The sequence below is a fragment of the Parasteatoda tepidariorum genome, chromosome 8 (assembly GCF_043381705.1).
Source record: "Parasteatoda tepidariorum isolate YZ-2023 chromosome 8, CAS_Ptep_4.0, whole genome shotgun sequence".
Lineage (NCBI taxonomy): Eukaryota > Metazoa > Arthropoda > Arachnida > Araneae > Theridiidae > Parasteatoda > Parasteatoda tepidariorum.
Window position 1 is genome coordinate 59,715,508 of NC_092211.1, and position 19,795 is coordinate 59,735,302.

At 30.6% G+C, this 19,795-nt stretch overlaps 1 protein-coding gene across 1 annotated transcript in view; it reads left to right on the top strand.

Annotated features, from left to right (window-relative positions):
• Positions 1 to 964: 964 nt before the first annotated feature.
• LOC107436243 (uncharacterized) overlaps positions 965 to 19,795 on the top strand; it is a 276,637-nt gene continuing 257,806 nt past the window's right edge. The window contains exon 1 of the mRNA XM_016047876.3: positions 965 to 1,210. Within this exon, the coding sequence (XP_015903362.3) occupies positions 1,092 to 1,210 (119 nt within the window). The 5' untranslated portion in view covers positions 965 to 1,091. The remainder of the gene's footprint in view (positions 1,211 to 19,795) is intronic.

Here is a 19,795-nt window from a genome sequence, read left to right on the forward strand (position 1 = left end):
AAAATATCGTCTTCGGATCAACACCTCTTGTCTTGTGGATTGGGTTCAAAATTACAAGCCAATGGAGTTTGAAGATGGGTGGTCGTAAACCCGAACTTGGATTGGCTGTTCAATGACGGTTATGAAATAAAATAAGTTCAGCGGAGCCGTGGTTGCTCAGGAGATAGAGCGATCACCTCCCAATGAGGTGAACCGAGTTCGAATCCCAGTCATGGTTGGGCGACACGAATTCCGCACCCGGCTCGCACCGGCTACCGAGCTGACGTAAAATATCCTCAATGGTAGACGGATCACGGGTTACAATCCCCTTGCCGTCAGGTTAACCATGGGCGGTTTCGGCATGTAACGCGAATGCGGGTTAGTTCCATCAAAAACTCCTCCACGAAGACAAATTTCTCCCAATACTTGATCTAGGAGTTTCCTTGTCTTCTGGATTGAGTTCAAAATTGCAAGTTGTTTAACATTGGTAGCCGTAAACCCGAAAATTGGGTCGGCTGTTCATCGACAGTTATGAAATAAAAATAAGTTTACCTATCCTATTTGTTTGACTATATATCAATTTAATTGATTACTTTTTTTAAATCTAAATTGATGAGTTATTGCGCGCTAAAGATGAAAATATGTTCTTGATTGATCTTGCGCATTTATGACGAGTACATTTTTTTAAATCAAAATAACTATAAACAAAACTAAAAGGCAACTAACTACAACCTCATAAAACTACCAATCGAGAGAAAGTTTTATCGACCACCTCGCATTCTCCGAAATTCTCCAATGAACTATCGACTCCCTCCACTTATTAGAAGAGTGTTTATTCATAGCATCACTGGGTAATTCTCCAAATGCAGCCAACGCAAATGACAAAAAAAAAGAGATCTCAAATGAAAATAAAATAAAAAAACGATCGCAGCAACCTCCACTATTGTTCATCTCCATCGCCTTGATTAAGTAATTGAGTTGGAAGAACCTTTTCGTCTGATGTCCGACTGTCAGCTGAGACGTCAGCCAGCGGGCAAGCTGTTTACGTTAATCGAAGCTCTCTAAGAATATTTTGAAGGGTGAGAAAATAGCCAGTGTCCAAAGAGGGCAAAATGGACAAGAGACGTAGTTATTATGGTGGACATGGGAGGAGGATGGACAAGAGGATGAGTTTGTGTGATTCGTCCGAAGCCCTGCAACGTAGTGGGAGTAGACAGTCCCTTGGAATGAGGTAGGATTAATTTTTATAACCTATTAACCCTTTGACGCAAATGGGGCACCAGTGTCCCTGTTACATAATTTTTTTCTGACCCTCTAATTGCAAGCAAAAAAAATTATTTTTTGAGTTTTTTGATCATAAAAAACAGTCTAATAGTTACTAAAAAAATCTGTTAGATTATTGGAATTATATTTGTACTAAAATATAAAATCCAAAAAAAAGAGTAATTTGAAATTTTTTTCCCCATTCATATTCCAGAATTTACCAATGATAGATTTCGCAAATTAAAGAAATTTTAATGATGAATCTAAATAATTGCGCTCCACTTAAAATTGAAAAACAAAAATTATTGTAGAACACTTTAATTTGGAAAACGATTATAATTTCAATCCACTTATAATAGGAAAGCAAAAATTCTTGCATTACGTTTCAATTTGGAAAACGATTATTATGGAACAATTATTTGGAAAACGGTTATTATGGAAAACGATTGTTATTGGATTCCACTTAAAATTGAATAACAAAAATTATGGCATTATGTTTTTATTTTTTTGAAACGATTATTAGTGGATTCCACTTAAAATTGGAAAACGAAAATTATTGTAGGACGTTTCAAACTACAAAACGATTATTATGGCATTCCATTTAAAATCGGGAAACGAAAATTATTGTATTACGTTTTAATTTAGAAAAAATATTATTGCATTCCATTTAAAATTGGAAAACAAAAATTATTGCATTACGTTTCAATTTGGAAAACGATTATTATGGAACAATTATTTGGAAAACGATTATTATGGAACAATTATTTAAAAAACGATTATTATGGAAAACGATTGTTATTAGATTTCACTTAAAATTGAAAAACAAAAATTATTGCATTATGTTTTTCTTTGGGAAACGATTATTATGGCATTCCATTTAAAATTGGAAAACAAAAATTATTGTAGGACGTTTCAAGCTACAAAACGATTATTATGTCATTCCATTTAAAATCGGGAAACGAAAATTATTGTATTACGTTTTAATTTAGAAAAATATTATTGCATTCCATTTAAAATTGGAGAAAAAAAATTATTGCATTACGTTTGAATTTGAAAAACGAATTATGTGTTTTAATCTGGAGATTAAAATTCTACCTCTACACTCGACAGTTATTCATACTTTTTAATCTCTCGCTTTGTTCAATATATAGTGAGCCGTGTTTAAAAAATTTTACTTTCAGCGCAGAAAAAAGAGACTGGTGTTCCATGCTGTATTTCATAACCATAATTTATTAAAGGGCTGAATATAATATTTCCCACTCATTTTGACCGAAGTTAAAACAAAATAGAGCGTACAATCATAAAAAAAGATGGTATTCAAATTGCTAACTGTGAAAAAAACGTTTATTAACTGCTTTCACCTAATATTGTGGCCGACAACAGCAACCTAAAACTATTAAATAACCAGAATTTTATCGCACTAACTGGGCTCAGCTAAAGAAGTCACTTAGTCCCTTGCAGACGGGAAAATGTTATAGCTGAGAGGGTTAATCTGTCACTCTCGTGACTGACAGGACGGGGTTTCGAGTCCCAGCGTTGACTGCACAATATGTTTTCCATTTCACCACACAGAGAGTTTCCAGCGTCCCACACTCACCAAATTGTGACCCTGGAAAATACGATATTCTCATTCACTTTGGATAAAGCAATTCGTTGACCATAGGTTGAATGTTACTATAAAGAGTATTATTGTTATAATGAGAGCAGTTATACTATTGCGGAGGAATCAAAAGAATTAAATTTATGCATTTATTATTTAGCTTTTTGTATTAAAGAGAGAAATAACCAAAAACTTCGCTTAAGGTTTTTAGCCAGAGATGTTGAGTATAATTCGAAGGCAATTTTATAGAAGATTTGCTTGACTTAGACTCTAGAATAGCTTAGAACTTGCATTTTTCAACAAACAATATTCAATTATGTTACTTTATAAAATATATGCAATTTTTGATAGATAAATTCGAAAGCTATATTTATAACTTTTTAAATAAATTTATAACCTCAATGTATAATGTCATTTATACGCTGAGAAAAAAAAATAGGGTAACTACCAGAATATGGTAAAATTTACCGTGTGTCTGACGAAATATAGCTGAGTATAAATTCGAAAACTATATTTATAACTTTTTTTAAATAAATTTATAACCTCAGTGTATATTGTATCATTTATACACTGAGAAAAAAAAAGTATGATAACAACCAGAATATGGTAAAATCAGTGTGTCTGGCTCTATGGGAACACAGGAAAGATCGATTATTTTTACCGAAGTACTTTGACAATGATTTTGGTAAAATTAATAATAAAATATTCTATAATAATGTTTGATAAAATTTGGTATTTTTATCATAGTACCTTGTAGCATAGCATGAAAACTATTTATTCGGTTAAGTTTACTTTTCAGATTTGTATTTTGTACTAAATATTTTTAATCAGTACTATGGGCCAAGATGGCCTGGTTGGTAGGGCGCTGGACTCGCGTTCGTGAAGAACGGGAGTTCGAATCCATGAATTTAAGCCAGCCGAAGACTCTCCGTCTTGTAAATGGTGACTGGTGCACGTTTAATCTTTCGGATCAAAAAGTCCTCCATGTTCCCATAACAAATTATACCTCTGGGGGTACTGATTGGATCACACCCCCTATGCCTTAATGGCCGACGATAACAATAACAACCAGTACTATAATTTTGAAAATCCGGTAAATCGTTACCATATGAACTGAAAAATTACCAAATGAATTGTTTAAATGCTGTAATGTTTGATTTTTATTACCAGAATTGTTTTTTACTTAAATTTCATTACCATTCAGTACGGTAATTTTACCAGGATTTTTCTCTCGGTGTAATAGTTACCTCGTTTATGGCTATTTAATAAAAAAAATCTGATTTATCTAAAAATTCTTTTGTGTGATGTATGACTGTGATGTTGATATTTAACTCTTTCCTTTGCACAATTACAGCTTTGTGTAAAAATGTTTATCAAAACATATTTCTTCAATTGCTATGGTTTATTATAAGACATAGTTTTAAATAAAATACCTATAATTGTAGGCCGGGTTAGCCTGGTTAGTAGGGCAGCCCGCCCATGTTCAAGAGGTCGTGGGTACGATCCCTGTCGGCCGTGGGTTCGATCCCTGCCTGATTGATGCACGCTAAATCTGTCGAGTCTCAAAATCCTCCATGTTCAAATAACAAATTAAAACCTCTGGGGGTACTGAATTGACTGATACTGATTGATCGTTCTCTGATTCAGGTCAAAATTACGATCTGTGGATGAATGAATAGATGTATGAATGGTCTGCCCTATAATCGGGTGTAACGTATGGGTGTGGCAGAAGTTGAATTCTTGGCCGTAGATGGCGCCTCTGGACAACAATAACAATCGCACCCCCCCCCCCCNCCTTCCTAAATGACATACGTCAACAACAACCTATAATTCTAATTTTACATGTAAAACAAAAAGTACATAATTTGAGATTCACATTTAAATAGTAAAAACATTTAGAGGATACTAAAAGTTTTTTAATTAAGTCGGAATGTTAAAGTCCGAGTTCTCGAAAAGATCTGAGTCGAGCATTTCAACTATCGACTCGACAAATTTTAATTAAAGAAGCATTTAGTACAAACTTTTTTACAGCTCTAAGTTATATTTTCGTTTTATAATTAGTCTTAGAGAATATATTGCATATTTCCTTTTCACATTTCTTGCTCTAAAACACACTGAATGCTTGAAATAGAAAGTGATGAAAATTGCTTTTAATAATCTGAAAGATAACAAAGATTTACAAAAATTCCGCACAGAAAAACCATTATAAATTATTAAATTACATAATTACGTATTAAACTACATATTTACCTAAAAATTTAAAATATGTATAGATATATATATAGATATTAACATTTTGTTTTCAATTTTAAAAGTTAATCAGTTAGAATAACATCACTAAACTGTAATCGTAAACTGTAATCAAATACTGTAACTGTTCGTGCTATAGAAATTAAGATATCGGTGATCTCCTATTGAATTTATTAAAACACATAAAATAGAGCGTAAAACAGTCACATAGAAATATACTAATAGAAATAATAATTATTATTAAAATGAAATGAAACTTTTACTGGTATTACGGACATGGACACAATTATGCGGCAGGAGATAGACTGACAGTATTGTCACTAGATGGCGTTTAACAGGTTGTTCAGTTTAGAAGAGAAGAAGCAATCTGAACTGTTCTTAGATCTGTTATACCATATCTCTCTATATGGCCCTGGATATAATTTATGATGTTCATGTTTGAGTAAAAACATGCAATTTTAAATTATTAATGCTCATTTAAATGAATTATCTGTTATGATTAATTCTGAGTGCTAAAATAAAATGAAATTAACTATTGAAATGCAAACCAGATGCAAACAACTAGATGCAATTTCGATTGAAAATGAGATAATACAGATTGTTATACAATTTTTTTTCCAACTTACAACATTAACGTACCTCTATTTCATATAATGAAAAAATTATGTGCTAAGATGAACTGATTCAGTTTTTCTAGTTGAATATTTAACTTTTTTTAAAAGAAATTAGACTCAACTTTATAAAATAGTTTAATTTCTCATTTTCTATTATGAAAAATATCAATATGCCTGAAATTAATTAATAATCATTTTCATAACAATTCTCTATGAATAAAATCATTATAAACTTTTTATTTGCTTCGAAAACAATATACACAGAGAAAATAATTCTGGTAAAATTACTTTATTTCATAATAATGACATCATTGTATAATAATGACAAAATCAATACCTCTGGGGGTACTGAATTGGAGATTGAGCGTTCTCTGATTGAGATCAAAATTACGATCTGTGAATGAATGAATCGATGTATGAATGGGGCTGCCCTGTAAACGGGTGTGACGTATGAGTGTGGCAGAAGTCGAATTCTTCGCCACAGATGGCGCCACTGGAAAACAAGAACAATCGCACCCTCTCTGCCTAAATGGCATACGTCAACAACAGCATGGTTTAAAAAAAGCATAAATATGGTAATAAAAATTAAATATATGATATTTAAACCATTCATAAGCCGACCGGCCTGTGTAGGGGGCAGGGAACTGTCCTTGCATCAGAAAGGTCCTGGTTTCGAATCCCGGGCAAGGCATGGATGTTTCTTTTTCTCTCTGTGTGTTCTATGTCCTTTCTCCTTTGTGTGTGAATGTGACCCNTTGAAAATGAGTTAATACAGATTGTTATAAATTTTTTTCCAACTTCAATATTAGCGTACCTCTATTTTATATAATGAAAAAAAAATTATGTGCTAAGATGAACTGATTCAATTTTTCTAGTTAAATATTTAACTTTTTTTTAAAAGTTAGACTCAACTTTATAAAATAGTTTAATTTCTCATTTTCTATTATGAAAAATATCAATACGTCTAAAATTAATTTATAATCATTTTCATAACAATTCTTTATGAATAAAATCAATATAAACTTTTTATTTATTTTGAAACCAATATACACAGAAAAAATAATTCTGGTAAAATTACTTTATTTCATAATAATGACATTATTGCATAATAATGACAAAATCAATACCTCTGGGGGTACCGAATTGGAGATTGATCGTTCTCTGATTCAGATCAAAATTACGATCTGTGAATGAATGAATGGATGTATGAATGAGACCGTCTTATAAACGGGTGTGACGTATGCGTGTGGCAGAATTCGAATTCTTCACCATAGATGGCGTCACTGGAAAACAGGAACAATCGCACCCTCTCTGCCTAAATGGCAAACGTCAACAACAGCATGGTTTAAAAAAAGCATATATATGGTAATAAAAATTAAATATATGATATTTAAACCATTCATAAGCCAACCGGCCTGTGTAGGAGGCAGGGAACTGTCCTTGCATCAGAAAGGTCCTGATTTCGAATCCCGGGCAAGGCATGGATGTTTCTTTTTCTCTCTGTGTGTTCTATGTCCCTTCTCCTTTGTGTGTGAATGTGACCGGCCCTATAAACGGGTTGTGGTTGTGTGAATGGCGTGGCAGAAATCGAATTTCTGGCTGTAGATGGCGCCACTGAAAAACAGAAACACTCGCACCCCCACTGCCTAAACAGGCATACGACAAAAAAAAAACATTCATGTGGTAATTTTTCCATTCACAGGGTAACGGTTTAGCTGGAAATTCTGATTTTCAAAATTATAGCTTTTATTATCAAACATTTAGTAAAAAATATCAAACTGAGAAGTAAAGTTAAGAGAATAAATGGTTTTTATGCCATGCTCTGACGCATCATGATAATAATTACAAAATTTTACCACATTTTCAAAATTTTTGTCATATTATGTAAAACTATATTTAATTGTTAATTTTCCCAAATCATGACCAAATCGCTTCGGTAAAAATTACCGACCTTTTTGGTGTTCTCATAGAGCCAGAAATGCGGTAATTTTTATTATATTTTGATTGATTTGACCATGCTTTTTTCTCAGTATAGATACTCATATATGCGTAGTTTGTAGTGGGGGAGGGAATTATAGGTAAATATTTTGTAATCGTTCTTTTAAGATGAAGATTACACGAGTGAAAAAATAAATTATTTATGCTTATCAACTGAATAAATACTAAAATAGTCATATTATTTAAAGATGCAATTATCTTCTTCCTTAAATAAATATTCCGGATTTATTTCCGCAATATTTTCTTTTTATTAGGCATACTTATTTTATTCTATTGTCAGATCTACATTAAAATAAATTACACTATTACAAATAATACCTAATATCCACCTTTTTTGCGTAACATATTTCGAATTAATTTTCAGAATTTGAATCGGGGTTTTAAAATATCATTTTAACATTTTTGCGAAAACGTACCATTCAAAAGCTTTTTAAAATATGTTAATAATTAGTTCAGAGAGTTTTAGACACTGTTGGAACAATATTGTTTAAATTTGCTGATTTTTTTTAATGTGAACCCTATAATAATCATAAAATTTTATAAAAAACAACGTTTAAAATCGATAATTATAAATAAATTATAAATAATTAATAAATTTATTTCGTAAAATCATTCGTTTTAAACTGGATTGCGCAGTGTTATGATTTTTCGTTGTCAGATTTTTCTGAGATTTCAATTGTTTGCTTAGTTTCAAAACAAAAAAAACCCTACTTAATGTGGAATGCATTATATTTTTTAAAACTTCTTTACTAAGCTAAAATCTAATTTTTCTGACACGAACAAAAAACAAACCAATTTCTAACATAATGATTTGAATAAAATCTTTCTTACTTAATAATCTGATCAAATAAATGTATATAAAATAAGACGTAAAAGGTTATTTTTAAAAGAAAATCTATCGAGTAACTCTAATTAATTTTCACAAATATATAAATATAATTTTCACAAATATATAAAACACACACGCAAAGAAGATACTTTGCTATAAATTACGTAGAACGTTAATAAACCATTTTTTGGAAAGCTAATCTGTTATTATTTTATTAATTTAAAAATTTCCGAAATTTAATATAACTACGTTCATACAAAACGGTAAAATGAAATAAAACACAACTTATGTGCGACCGAATGAGGTATAGTTAACACAGATAGACGCTTGTTTCGAATCCATAACGAATGTTATTATTTAGTGTCAGTCAATTTACATAATACTCGTGAATTAGAAATCTACTGAGACAGATGATCGCTTCAGTATTATAACAAGTATCAAAAATAGTGCCAATACACTGAAAATTCATTATTTGGCGATATACATATGCAAACGACAGTTTCAAGTTTATAGTAGGTATCATAATCAGCACTAATAAGTAGAATATATTTGTTATTTGGAGGTATACAGAGACAGACGATCATTTCAGGACTATAGTAGGCATTATAATCAGTGCTAATAAGTAGAATATAATTGTTATTTGGAGGTATACAGAAACAGACGATCACTTCAGGACTATAGCAAGTATCATAATCAGTGCTAATAAGTAGGATATAATTGTTATTTGGAGGTATACAGAGCCAGACGATCATTTCAGGACTATAGTTGGCATCATAATCAGTGCTAATAAGTAGAATATAATTGTTATTTGGAGGTTTATAGAGACATACGATCATTTCAGAGCTATAGTAGGCATCATAATCAGTGCTAAGAAGTAGAATATAATTGTTATTTGCTGGTATACAGAGACAGACGATCATTTCAGAACTATAGTTGGCATCATAATCAGTGCTAATAAGTAGAATATAATTGTTATTTGGTGGTATACAAGGACAGACGATTATTTCAGGACTATAGTTGGCATCATAATCAATGTTAATAAGCAGAATATAATTGTTATTTGGAGGTATACAGAGACAGACGATCATTTCAGGACTATAGCGAGCATCATAATCACTGCTAATAAATATAATATAATTGTTATTTGGTGGTATACAGAGACAGACGATCAATTCAAGAGTATAGTAGGCATCATAATCAGTGCTAATAAGTAGAATATAATTGTTATTTGGAGGTATACAGAGACAGACGATTATTTTAGGACTATGGCAAGTATCATAATCAGTGCAAATATATAGAACAATCGTTATTTGGATGTACACTGTAAAAAGATCCGATGTATTTTACAGCAAAAGTTACTCTCATCACGAATGTTATCTGCAGATGTAAAATTTAGAATGTTGCTGTTTTGAATTAAGCTGTAAACATGGTGTTGTTCACAAAGCGTGGTGCACTGCCAGTAACAGTACCTTGTGAAATTTATACGAGTTTGTTGTATTATTTACAGCACTATTTAAAACAGCAACTTTGTACATTTTGTAACTGATGATAGCGGCCACAGCAACTTCTGCAGTGAAATACATAGAATGTTTTCTGCAGTGTACCTTCAAATTATGATTATTCTATGTATTAGCACACATAAGCACTGAAACGATTTGCATTCATGGTGGTACTTGTTGTAGCAGCACTGTAATACTTTTTCAGTAACTGTAATACTCATTGATGGTAGTACATTGTCTGTATCCGCATGATCTCCAAATAGTAAAGCATTACACAGAATATTATCGTTGTTTGGAGGTAAACTGGATTTGGTATACTGAAAATGAGAAAACAGACCATCTGTTCTGTAATACTTATTCATTAACTTTTATTACAAGCAAATAAGATGATTTGATGTTAAAATTTAATTATTTTTCGCGCACTTGAGATTTAAAGTCTCACATTTCAAGTAATAATTAACTTCAGCTTTATTCTGAAAACTTTTGCTCGAAACACATAACTAGAAACATTATACTACAATACCTAATAAAACGAACAACTATTTTCTTAATGTTCTTTGTTCCACGACAATATTTTATTCTTAAATGGTTCTAATTGCCTTCAGAGACCGTTGTTCTTTTACGTAAATGGTTCTAGAATCTTTAAAATGGTAATTAAATAAGATGGTTTAAAAGAAAGTTATTTTTGTCTCTTTGTAATTCTTATTCATATATTTCTTAATGCAATTCAAATTGACAGTGAGTAAAAAAATGTATGAAAGAATTCCGGCAGCTTGTCGCCCTTCAGTTCTAATTGATGAACTTTTTTCGATAAAAATGGCGCTCAAACAATGTACTTAAAGGAAGAATAATTTCAGTTTCATTGTGTTAAAGAGATTTTAAATTTTAAGATGTCAAGGTTCTTTTAAATTACTGTTCTGTAACTTTTTTACAACACACAAACTTAAAGAAAATTGTTTTTAACTTAAATGTAACAATGCGTAATAGTAAATAAATGAAAAACACACAAACCTTTAACCTAATGTTCCAGATTTTAGTACCCATGCCTCATACGGGTTTGAAAGAAGTTAATAATTAATAAACCAGTAATAATCAACATACACAATTCTGTACAAAATTTAAAGTTTTAAGCCGGCTCAAAACTAAAAAAATCTAAATTAAATTCAATATATTTTTATAATCATAAATTTTCCTTCACGGAGACTTTACGCTATTAGACTGAGCAAAACATGTTTTAAAACAATGCTATCAAAATAAAAATACCATATTCAGTATAATTTAATGTAATAGTCAAAACTTACCATAATCAAGCAATTTTCTCCAATATTTATTCTTTTCAGAAAGATCGTAAAAAACATATTTCCTGTGTATCAATTTTAGGTATCTTAATAAATACCTATAAAACAGAACCTGGGAAGGGATAGTCTGGTTGGTAGGACGTTACGCTTGTGTTCCTGAGATCATGAGTTCAAATCTCGCCGGCCGAAGAATCCCCGGTTAATAAATGATGACTGGTACACGTTAAATTGGTCGGGGAAGCAAAGTCCGCCAAGTTCCCATAACAAATCATACCTCTGGGGGTACTGATCCAGAAGTTTCCTTGTCTTCTGGATTGGTCCAAAATTATAAGGCTGCGGAGTTGAACATTAGTTGTCGTGAACCCAAAATTGTGCCGGCTGTTCAACGACGGCTATAAAATAAAATAAAATACCTCTGAGGGTATTGAGTTGGAGAATACGATCTGTGGATGAATAAATGGAGTATGAATGGGTCCTCCTTGTAAAATGAGCTGTGACTTGTGCGTGGTTGCAATCGTATTCTTGGCCATAGAAAAACACTGAAAAATAAGACTGAACGCCAAAACAAGAAGCTCACCCTCTGTTTTAAATTCGCTGGTATTGGCAAGTTGCGTAAGTAACATCGCAACAAAACAGCACCTGTTACTAGTAAAACCTGTTACAAGACTAGTAGCACCTATTATCAAAATAATTTAAGCATCATTGGCGTCATTAATGGTATGGCATGCCGTGATGGCTCAGGTGATAGAGCAAACGTCTTCCAACTAGGTAAACCGGGAACGAATCTCAACGATGGCTGGTCGATACGAATTCCGCATCCAGCGTGCACCGACCACAGTGCTGACGTGAAATACCCTCAGTGGTAGACGAATCATGGGTTAGAGTCCCCTTGCCGTCAGACTAATCATGGGAGGTTTTCATGGTTTTCCTCTCTATGTAATGCAAATGCGGATTAGTTCCATTAAAAAGTCCTCCACGAAGGCACATTTCTCCCAATACTTAGTCCAAGAGTTTTCTTGTCTTACGGAGTTGCCTTACGGAGTTCTTCTTGTCTTGATACGGAGTTGAACATTACTAGTTGTAAAACCTAAAAAAATGGGTCGGTTGTTCAACGATAGTTATAAAAATTAAAATAAAAGTATGGCGAGTTTTTATGGTTCCCCTAAACAAATAAGCAAAAACAAAAACCTTTTGCTAAAATTTAAAACTCATTAGCTCAGGTTAGTTTCAGGGTAAACAAACCACTATTTACAACACTTCAATTTTGCATACTGCATTATTTAAGTAACCAAAACAAAAATTTGAATGAAATCGGTTTTGAAAGTTTTAAAAAAGGAACATCATCAAATTTACTGAAAAACAGACATTTAAACAGTTATTCTTTATGAAAAAAGTAGACTTTACGAACCTAACGGCAACAAATATGGGTGTTAGAAATGGTGTTTATAATCTCCTATAAATTCATCACTTCGAAATCCAATTAAACACGATCTTCGTATTTTCAGAAGACATATAGGTGGAAATGGTCATCGCAATTATTAATGGAGCTTAGCTTCAGAGGTGAGATATTCCCAACCAAGATACTAAATCACAATATATTATTCTCATAAATTCTAGACATGATCGTTTATGGGATTATATATATATATGTTTCATAAATATATTCATCTCAATAAAGCGATAGTTATTTTGAATAATCTGCCTTTATTCATATAAAATTAGTGATGAATCTATTAATTTATAACGTTCCGTTAAACTATTAGATTAGTAAAATTAACTATTTTAGTCAGATTTTTAAGGAAAAGACTGTTATAAAATAGTAATAAAAATATAGGATATGGATAGAGAAATGTAGTTTCATCCTTTGTTAAAACTACTACTTAGAAAAACTTGGAAAATTATATAGTTGTTATATAGTTAAACTTAGAAAATTATATAGTTGTCTTTAAAACGCAGAGTACTTCTTAAAATAAACTTATCGCATGAAAACATATTTATGTCCATGCACAAGTCTACAAGTTAGTTATACATCGCAAGCTATCTACAAGTTTTGTGCTATGCAGGGTGCTCCGTTATAACCACCCTGAAAGTACATTTTTAAAACCCTTGTAAAGTATTCATATAAGTATTTATACGAGGAAAAAAAACACAGACTATAACGAAGTATAATGAATCACTGTGTTATTTCCTTTTATGACCGGCGATGATCAGGTGAACCAATTCTATATTTATGACTATCAATGTTAATCTCCGTAGCCTTGTAATTTTGAACCCAATCCAGAAGACGAGGGAATTGAATCAAGCATTGGATCGAAATAGCCTGCCGGGAGGACTTTTTGAAGGTACTAATCTGCATTTGCGTTACGTGAGGGGGAAAACAGCGAAAACTTCCCACGGTTAGCCCGATGGTAGAATCTAATTAATGATCCGCCAACCACTTTTATGGGGATACGCGATTGTCAGAAACATCACCTCGTTTCACCAAGCGGCTAAATTAATTTCGATATTTTTAATCCCGTCTTCGTCATTAGTGATACGACAGTTTTTAATTACGTTTTTGTTTCATATTGCTTAAATACTAATTTGCACTCTCTTATGAGCATTTTTTTAAAAAATTCTTGTCGTGGATCCTCAAAATAAAATAAATGTAGTAAGGGTAGTCATTATGGACACTGTAAGTAAAATATTCAAAATTGGCTAATCAGGCTAATCCTGTAAGGCTTTCGTGGTTTATCTTTTCATGTAACGCAAATACGGGTTAGTTCTTACAGAAAATCCTCCACGAAGACAAATGTCTCTTAATACTTTATCCATGAGTTCCATTGTCTTTTGGATTGGGTTCAAAACTACCAGGCTACGGAGTTGAACATTAATAGTCGTAAACCCGTAAATTGGATCAGAGGTTCAACGTTGGTTATGAAATAAAAATAAAAATCCTTTTTTATAGTGTGCATTACAACATCTAGCTAAAACATGAATATTATAAATATTAAATTCACCTTGTCTAAGAGTTTGTGGGTTCGATCCCCGCCGGCGGAAGACTCCTTGTGTATTAAATGGTGACTGATGCACGTTAAATCTGTAGAGTCACAAAGTCCTCCATGTTCCCACAACAAATCAATACCTCTGGGGGTACTGATCCAGGAGTTTCCTTGTCTTCTGGATTGGTTGAAAATTACAAGGCTACGGAGTTGAACATTAGTAGTCGTAAACCCGAAATCTAGGCTGTTCAACGAAGGATATAAAATATTAAATTCACAGCAAACATAATGAAGGTAATAAATTTCTTTAAATAAATTATAACCACTTATTTTATGTAAAAACAATTTAAAATAATAAATGCGAGAATTCTTATCGTAGTAGTTTCGTGTTGGATATTGTACAAAGCAACAAGATAACGAACGCTATTCACTTAAACTAATAAAAAAGGTAAACCAGTTTAATGGCGTATGGAATTGCGTGTATTTATCATTTTAGCTAACTGTTTTGTTTATACTCTAAATTATATCCGCATATACTGAAAACTAACCTATATATCAAATCAACTACAACATCATTATATGGTGACAAAATAAATGCAAAGCTAAAAAAAAGGCGTCAGAAGTTAAAAATTAATATAAAACACCTGAATGAAATGCTTTTTTCGATTTTTAAAAATAGTATGTCTTTTTTTTTTTTTTTTTTTTTTTTTTTTTTTTTTTTTTTTACAGGCTCTCTAATATTTTGAAGAAAAAAATTCAACTCCTCATAAAAGCTGTAAACTTACGAACCATATCCGTTTTCAAGCGTTCACACTGAACGGCTTTTTTTTTTTAAATTTGTATAAATATTCAAACGCTTTAATTTTTTAAAAAAAAAAATATTTCGATTTTTAACAAATTTTCGCCACAAATATTGCTTGAAATTCTATAAAAGACGAATGTTAAAATAAGTAAAATAAAAAATAAAAAAAGGAAAGAAAAAATAAAGAGAATAATTTTATAATTTATATAAAAAAATGGATTTCTAAATTATATATCTTGAATTCGTCTCACTAACATTTGTTTGAAATTTTATATATGACCAAAAATTTTAAAAATTGAAATTATTTACTAAAAATTTTTTGCGTTGGATGTTAAAAAGTTGTCTTGATTAACATATCACTAAATTTTTAGTGTTTTCGGACATAAGCTATCTTTTACTATATAGTTCACAAAAAAATAATAAATAAATGAACAAATAAATAATTTTGTTTTTAGCATCTATAGCAAATTGTGAAATTGTAAAAACATTAAAAGTTTACATTTAAGAATTCAAAGTTTAATTTTCCTCATTAAACTTGAATTCATTGTAGCAATTATGAACTCCAATCATTTCCGAAAACATTAATTTAAATGCTAAAAATCACTTTTTTTTAATCTCCTGAATAGTTTTAAAAAATTTATTGAGTTTAGAGTCTGTTTTTAAACCAAACGATTCATTCTCCAAATTAATATTTCATTGATTTCTTTTAAAAACGATTTCTTTTAAAAACACGAGCAAATGTTTGGAACAGTTAAAAATAAATAAATAAATAAAGTCATCTTGACCACGGGAAGGCAGACGGCAGAATAGAAATTGATGGTGTGACTTCTCCCTCATTGGTCATTCCCCCAAAGTGACGTCATCGAGAGGGTTTTTTCTTTTTTCTCCTTTTTTATGATTTGATACATTCATGTCAAGCAGACGAACAAAAATTTTGTTTGCTTTAGGAACAACTTGCGAACAAGATTTTATTGTTTATTTATTTTAATTTTATTTATTTTTCTTATATTGAGTTTATTTTTGCGATTCGTTAAACAGTTTTTGAAGATAAAAAACTATTGTTTAAAAATGCAAGCTAAGTTAAACAATTATTTTAAAATAATTTACATTTAAAAAAAAACAAAAAAAACAGTGGTATTGAAAGATTTTTTCTTGTGTACAAGATTAGATTTTAAATGCTTTATCTGAAGCAAAAGGAAGTTATAATTATTTAGACATAAATTTCTTTTAAATATAATTTAATATGAAACTAAAGTTAGGAAAAAAACTTGGTTAAATTTTTTTAAAACATTTTCGCTTCAATTGTAAAAATAATAATACATTTATTGTTTTTTTTTTTAAATTTCACGGTCTCATTTCGTATATTCTACACATTTGTTTTTATAATTATTTAAAAGTATTATTTATTTTAATTTTCCTGAACCCGTTCGAACTTTTCAAATAAATAATTGTTTATATTTCTCGAGTTTGTTCGATGAACAACAAGGAAAACCGGGTAGCATAGATTCGAAAGCCTGTTGGAGTTAAATTGTTCGATTTAGAAACTGCCAGATTAAACCAAGATATTCATTGTTTATTTATATACAATACTAGTCTTCCCGGTCTTGGCCCACTAGTATGGTAAGACCGAGTACGTATGTTAACTCTATGGAATAATTGAGAAATTCTTAGAATTTCTGCTAAAGAGTAGGACCATTTTGATTTCATTTGACAATCTAAGAAAATTATGCGTGTAATTTAAATGTGATGTAGTCAAAGCAGTACTCAAGAAGGGGAAGAATAGGTCAGTTGTCCGTGGATCGGGGACAATTTGTGTTTTTACAAAAAATATAGTGTTTATTAATTAGCTTCTTTTTTTAAAGAAAAATTGAATAGAGTTTCTTTAAATTTATATAACAACTACAATTTTGTATAAAAAGTCTCCCTAAAATTCTACAAAATAAATAAAAAAACGACCTTTTTGCGCGTTGAGGAAGGAGCCTATAATAAATTTTGCAAAATATTTTTGACTTGGGTGTAGTCATCTTCTTCTTCTGCTGCACTGCAGCTTTCGTGAACCCAGCATCGACCTCCATTAAGGGGTTAGGGGCAAAACCGAGTAGTAACCCGGGAGTAGAGGTTATCGAAACGTAACAGAACAGTGCTATTATTGAGCAAAATCTTTATTGCCTATTTAGGTAAACAATTTTAGAAAACGTATAATAATGTCTAAACGTATATAAACGTCTGGACTAAATATAATTTTTATCACTGTAATAAATAAGGATAGTNTTTTAAAAAAAAAAATATTTCGATTTTTAACAAATTTTCGCCACAAATATTGCTTGAAATTTTATAAAAAACGAATGTTAAAATAAGTAAAATAAAGAATAAAAAGAGGAAAGAAAAAATAAAGAGAATAATTTTGTAATTTATATAAAAAATGGATTTCTAAATTATAACATATATCTTGAATTCGTCTCACTAACATTTGTTTGAAATTTTATGTATGACCAAATATTTTAAAAATTGAAATTATTTATTAAAAATGTTTTGCGAAAAACATTTTTAATTGCATGTTAAAAAGTTCTCTTGATTAACATATCACTAAATTTTTAGTGTTTTCGAACATAAGCTAACTTTTACTATATAGTTCACAAAAAAATTATAAATAAATGAACAAATAAATAATTTTGTTTTTAGCATCTATAACAAATAGCGAAATTTTAAACATTAAAAGTTTTCATTAAAGAATTTAAAGTTCCATTTTCCTCTTAAAACTTGAATTCATTGTAGCAATTATGAACCCCAGTTCATTTCTAAAAACATTAATTTAAATGCTAAAAACCACTTTTTTTAAATATCCTGGACAGTTTTAAAAAATGCATTGAGTCTGTTTTCGAACCAAACGATTCATTCTCTAAATTAATATTTCATTAATTTCTTTTAAAAACGATTTCTTTTAAAAACACGAGTAAATGTTTGAAACAGTTAAAAAAAAATAATAATAATAAATAAAGTCACCTTGACCACGAGAAAGCAGACGGCAGAATAGAAATTGATGGTGTGACTTCTCCCTCATTGGTCATTCCCCTAAAGTGACGTCATCGAGAGGTTTTTTTCTTTTTTCTCCTTTTTTATGATTTGATAAATTCATGTCAAGCAGACGAACAAAAATTTTGTTTGCTTTAGGAAAAACTTGCGAACAAGATTTTATTGTTTATTTATTTTAATTTTATTTATTTTTCTTTTATTGAGTTTATTTCTGCGATTCGTTAAACAGTTTTTGAAGATAAAAAATTATTCTTTAAAAATGCAAGCTAAGTTAAACAATGATTTTAAAATAATTTACATTTAAAAAAAAACAAAAACAGCTGTATTGAAAGATTTTTTCTTGCTTACAAGATTAGATTTTAAATGCTTTATCTGAAGCAATAGGAAGTTACAAGACATAAATTTCTTTTAAATATAATTTAATATGAAACTAAAGTTAGAAAAAAAACTTTAGTTAAACTAAGTGAAACTAAAGTTAGAAATTTTTTTTAAAACATTTTCGCTTCAATTGCAAAAATAATAGTATAATTATTGTTCTCGCAAATTTCATGGTCTCATTTTGTATATTCTACACATTTGTTTTTATAATTATTTAAAAGTATTATTTATTTTAATTTTCATGAACCCGTTCGAACTTTTCAAATAAATAATTGTTTATATTTCTCGAATTTATTCGATGAACAACAAGAAAAACCAGGTAGCATAGATTCGAAAGCCTGTTGGAGTTAAATTGTTCGATTTAGAAACTCTCAGATTTAACCAAGATATTAATTGTTTAGTTATATACAATACTAGTCTTCCCGGTCTTGGCCCACTAGTATGGTAAGACCGAGTACGTATGTTAACTCTATGGAATAATTGAGAAATTCTTAGAATTTCTGCTAAAGAGTAGGACCATTTTGATTTCATTTGACAATTTAAGAAAATTATGCGTGTAATTTAAATGTGATGTAGTCAAAGCCGTACTCAAGAAGGGGAAGAATAGGTCAGTTGTCCGTGGATCGGGGACAATTTGTGTTTTTACAAAAAATATAGTGTTTATTAATTAGCTTCTTTTTTTAAAGAAAAATTGAATGGAGTTTCTTTAAATTTATATAACAACTACAATTTTGTATAAAAAGTCTCCCTAAAATTCTACAAAATAAAAAAACGACCTTTTTGCGCGTTGAGGAAGGAGCCCGTAATAAATTTTGCAAAATATTTTTGACTTGGGTGTAGTCATCTTCTTCTTCTGCTGCACTGCAGCTTTCGTGAACCCAGCATCGACCTCCATTAAGGGGTTAGGGGCAAAACCGAGTAGTACCCCGAGAGTAAAGGTTATCGAAACGTAACAGAACAGTGACATTATTGAGCAAAATCTTTATTGCCTATTTAGGTAAAAATTTTTAGAAAACGTATAATAATGTCTAAGCGTATATAAACGTATAAAACGTATATAAACGTCTGGACTAAATATAATTTTTATCACTGTAATGATCAATAAATAAGGATAGTTAAATAAGGATAATAAAAGTCACACACAACCACAAACCCGTTTATAGGGCGGGTCACATTCACATAATCATGCACACAAAGGAGAAAGGACATAAAACAGAGAGAGAGCGAGACGAAGAAACATCCATGCCCTGAGCAGGATTCGAACCCATGGC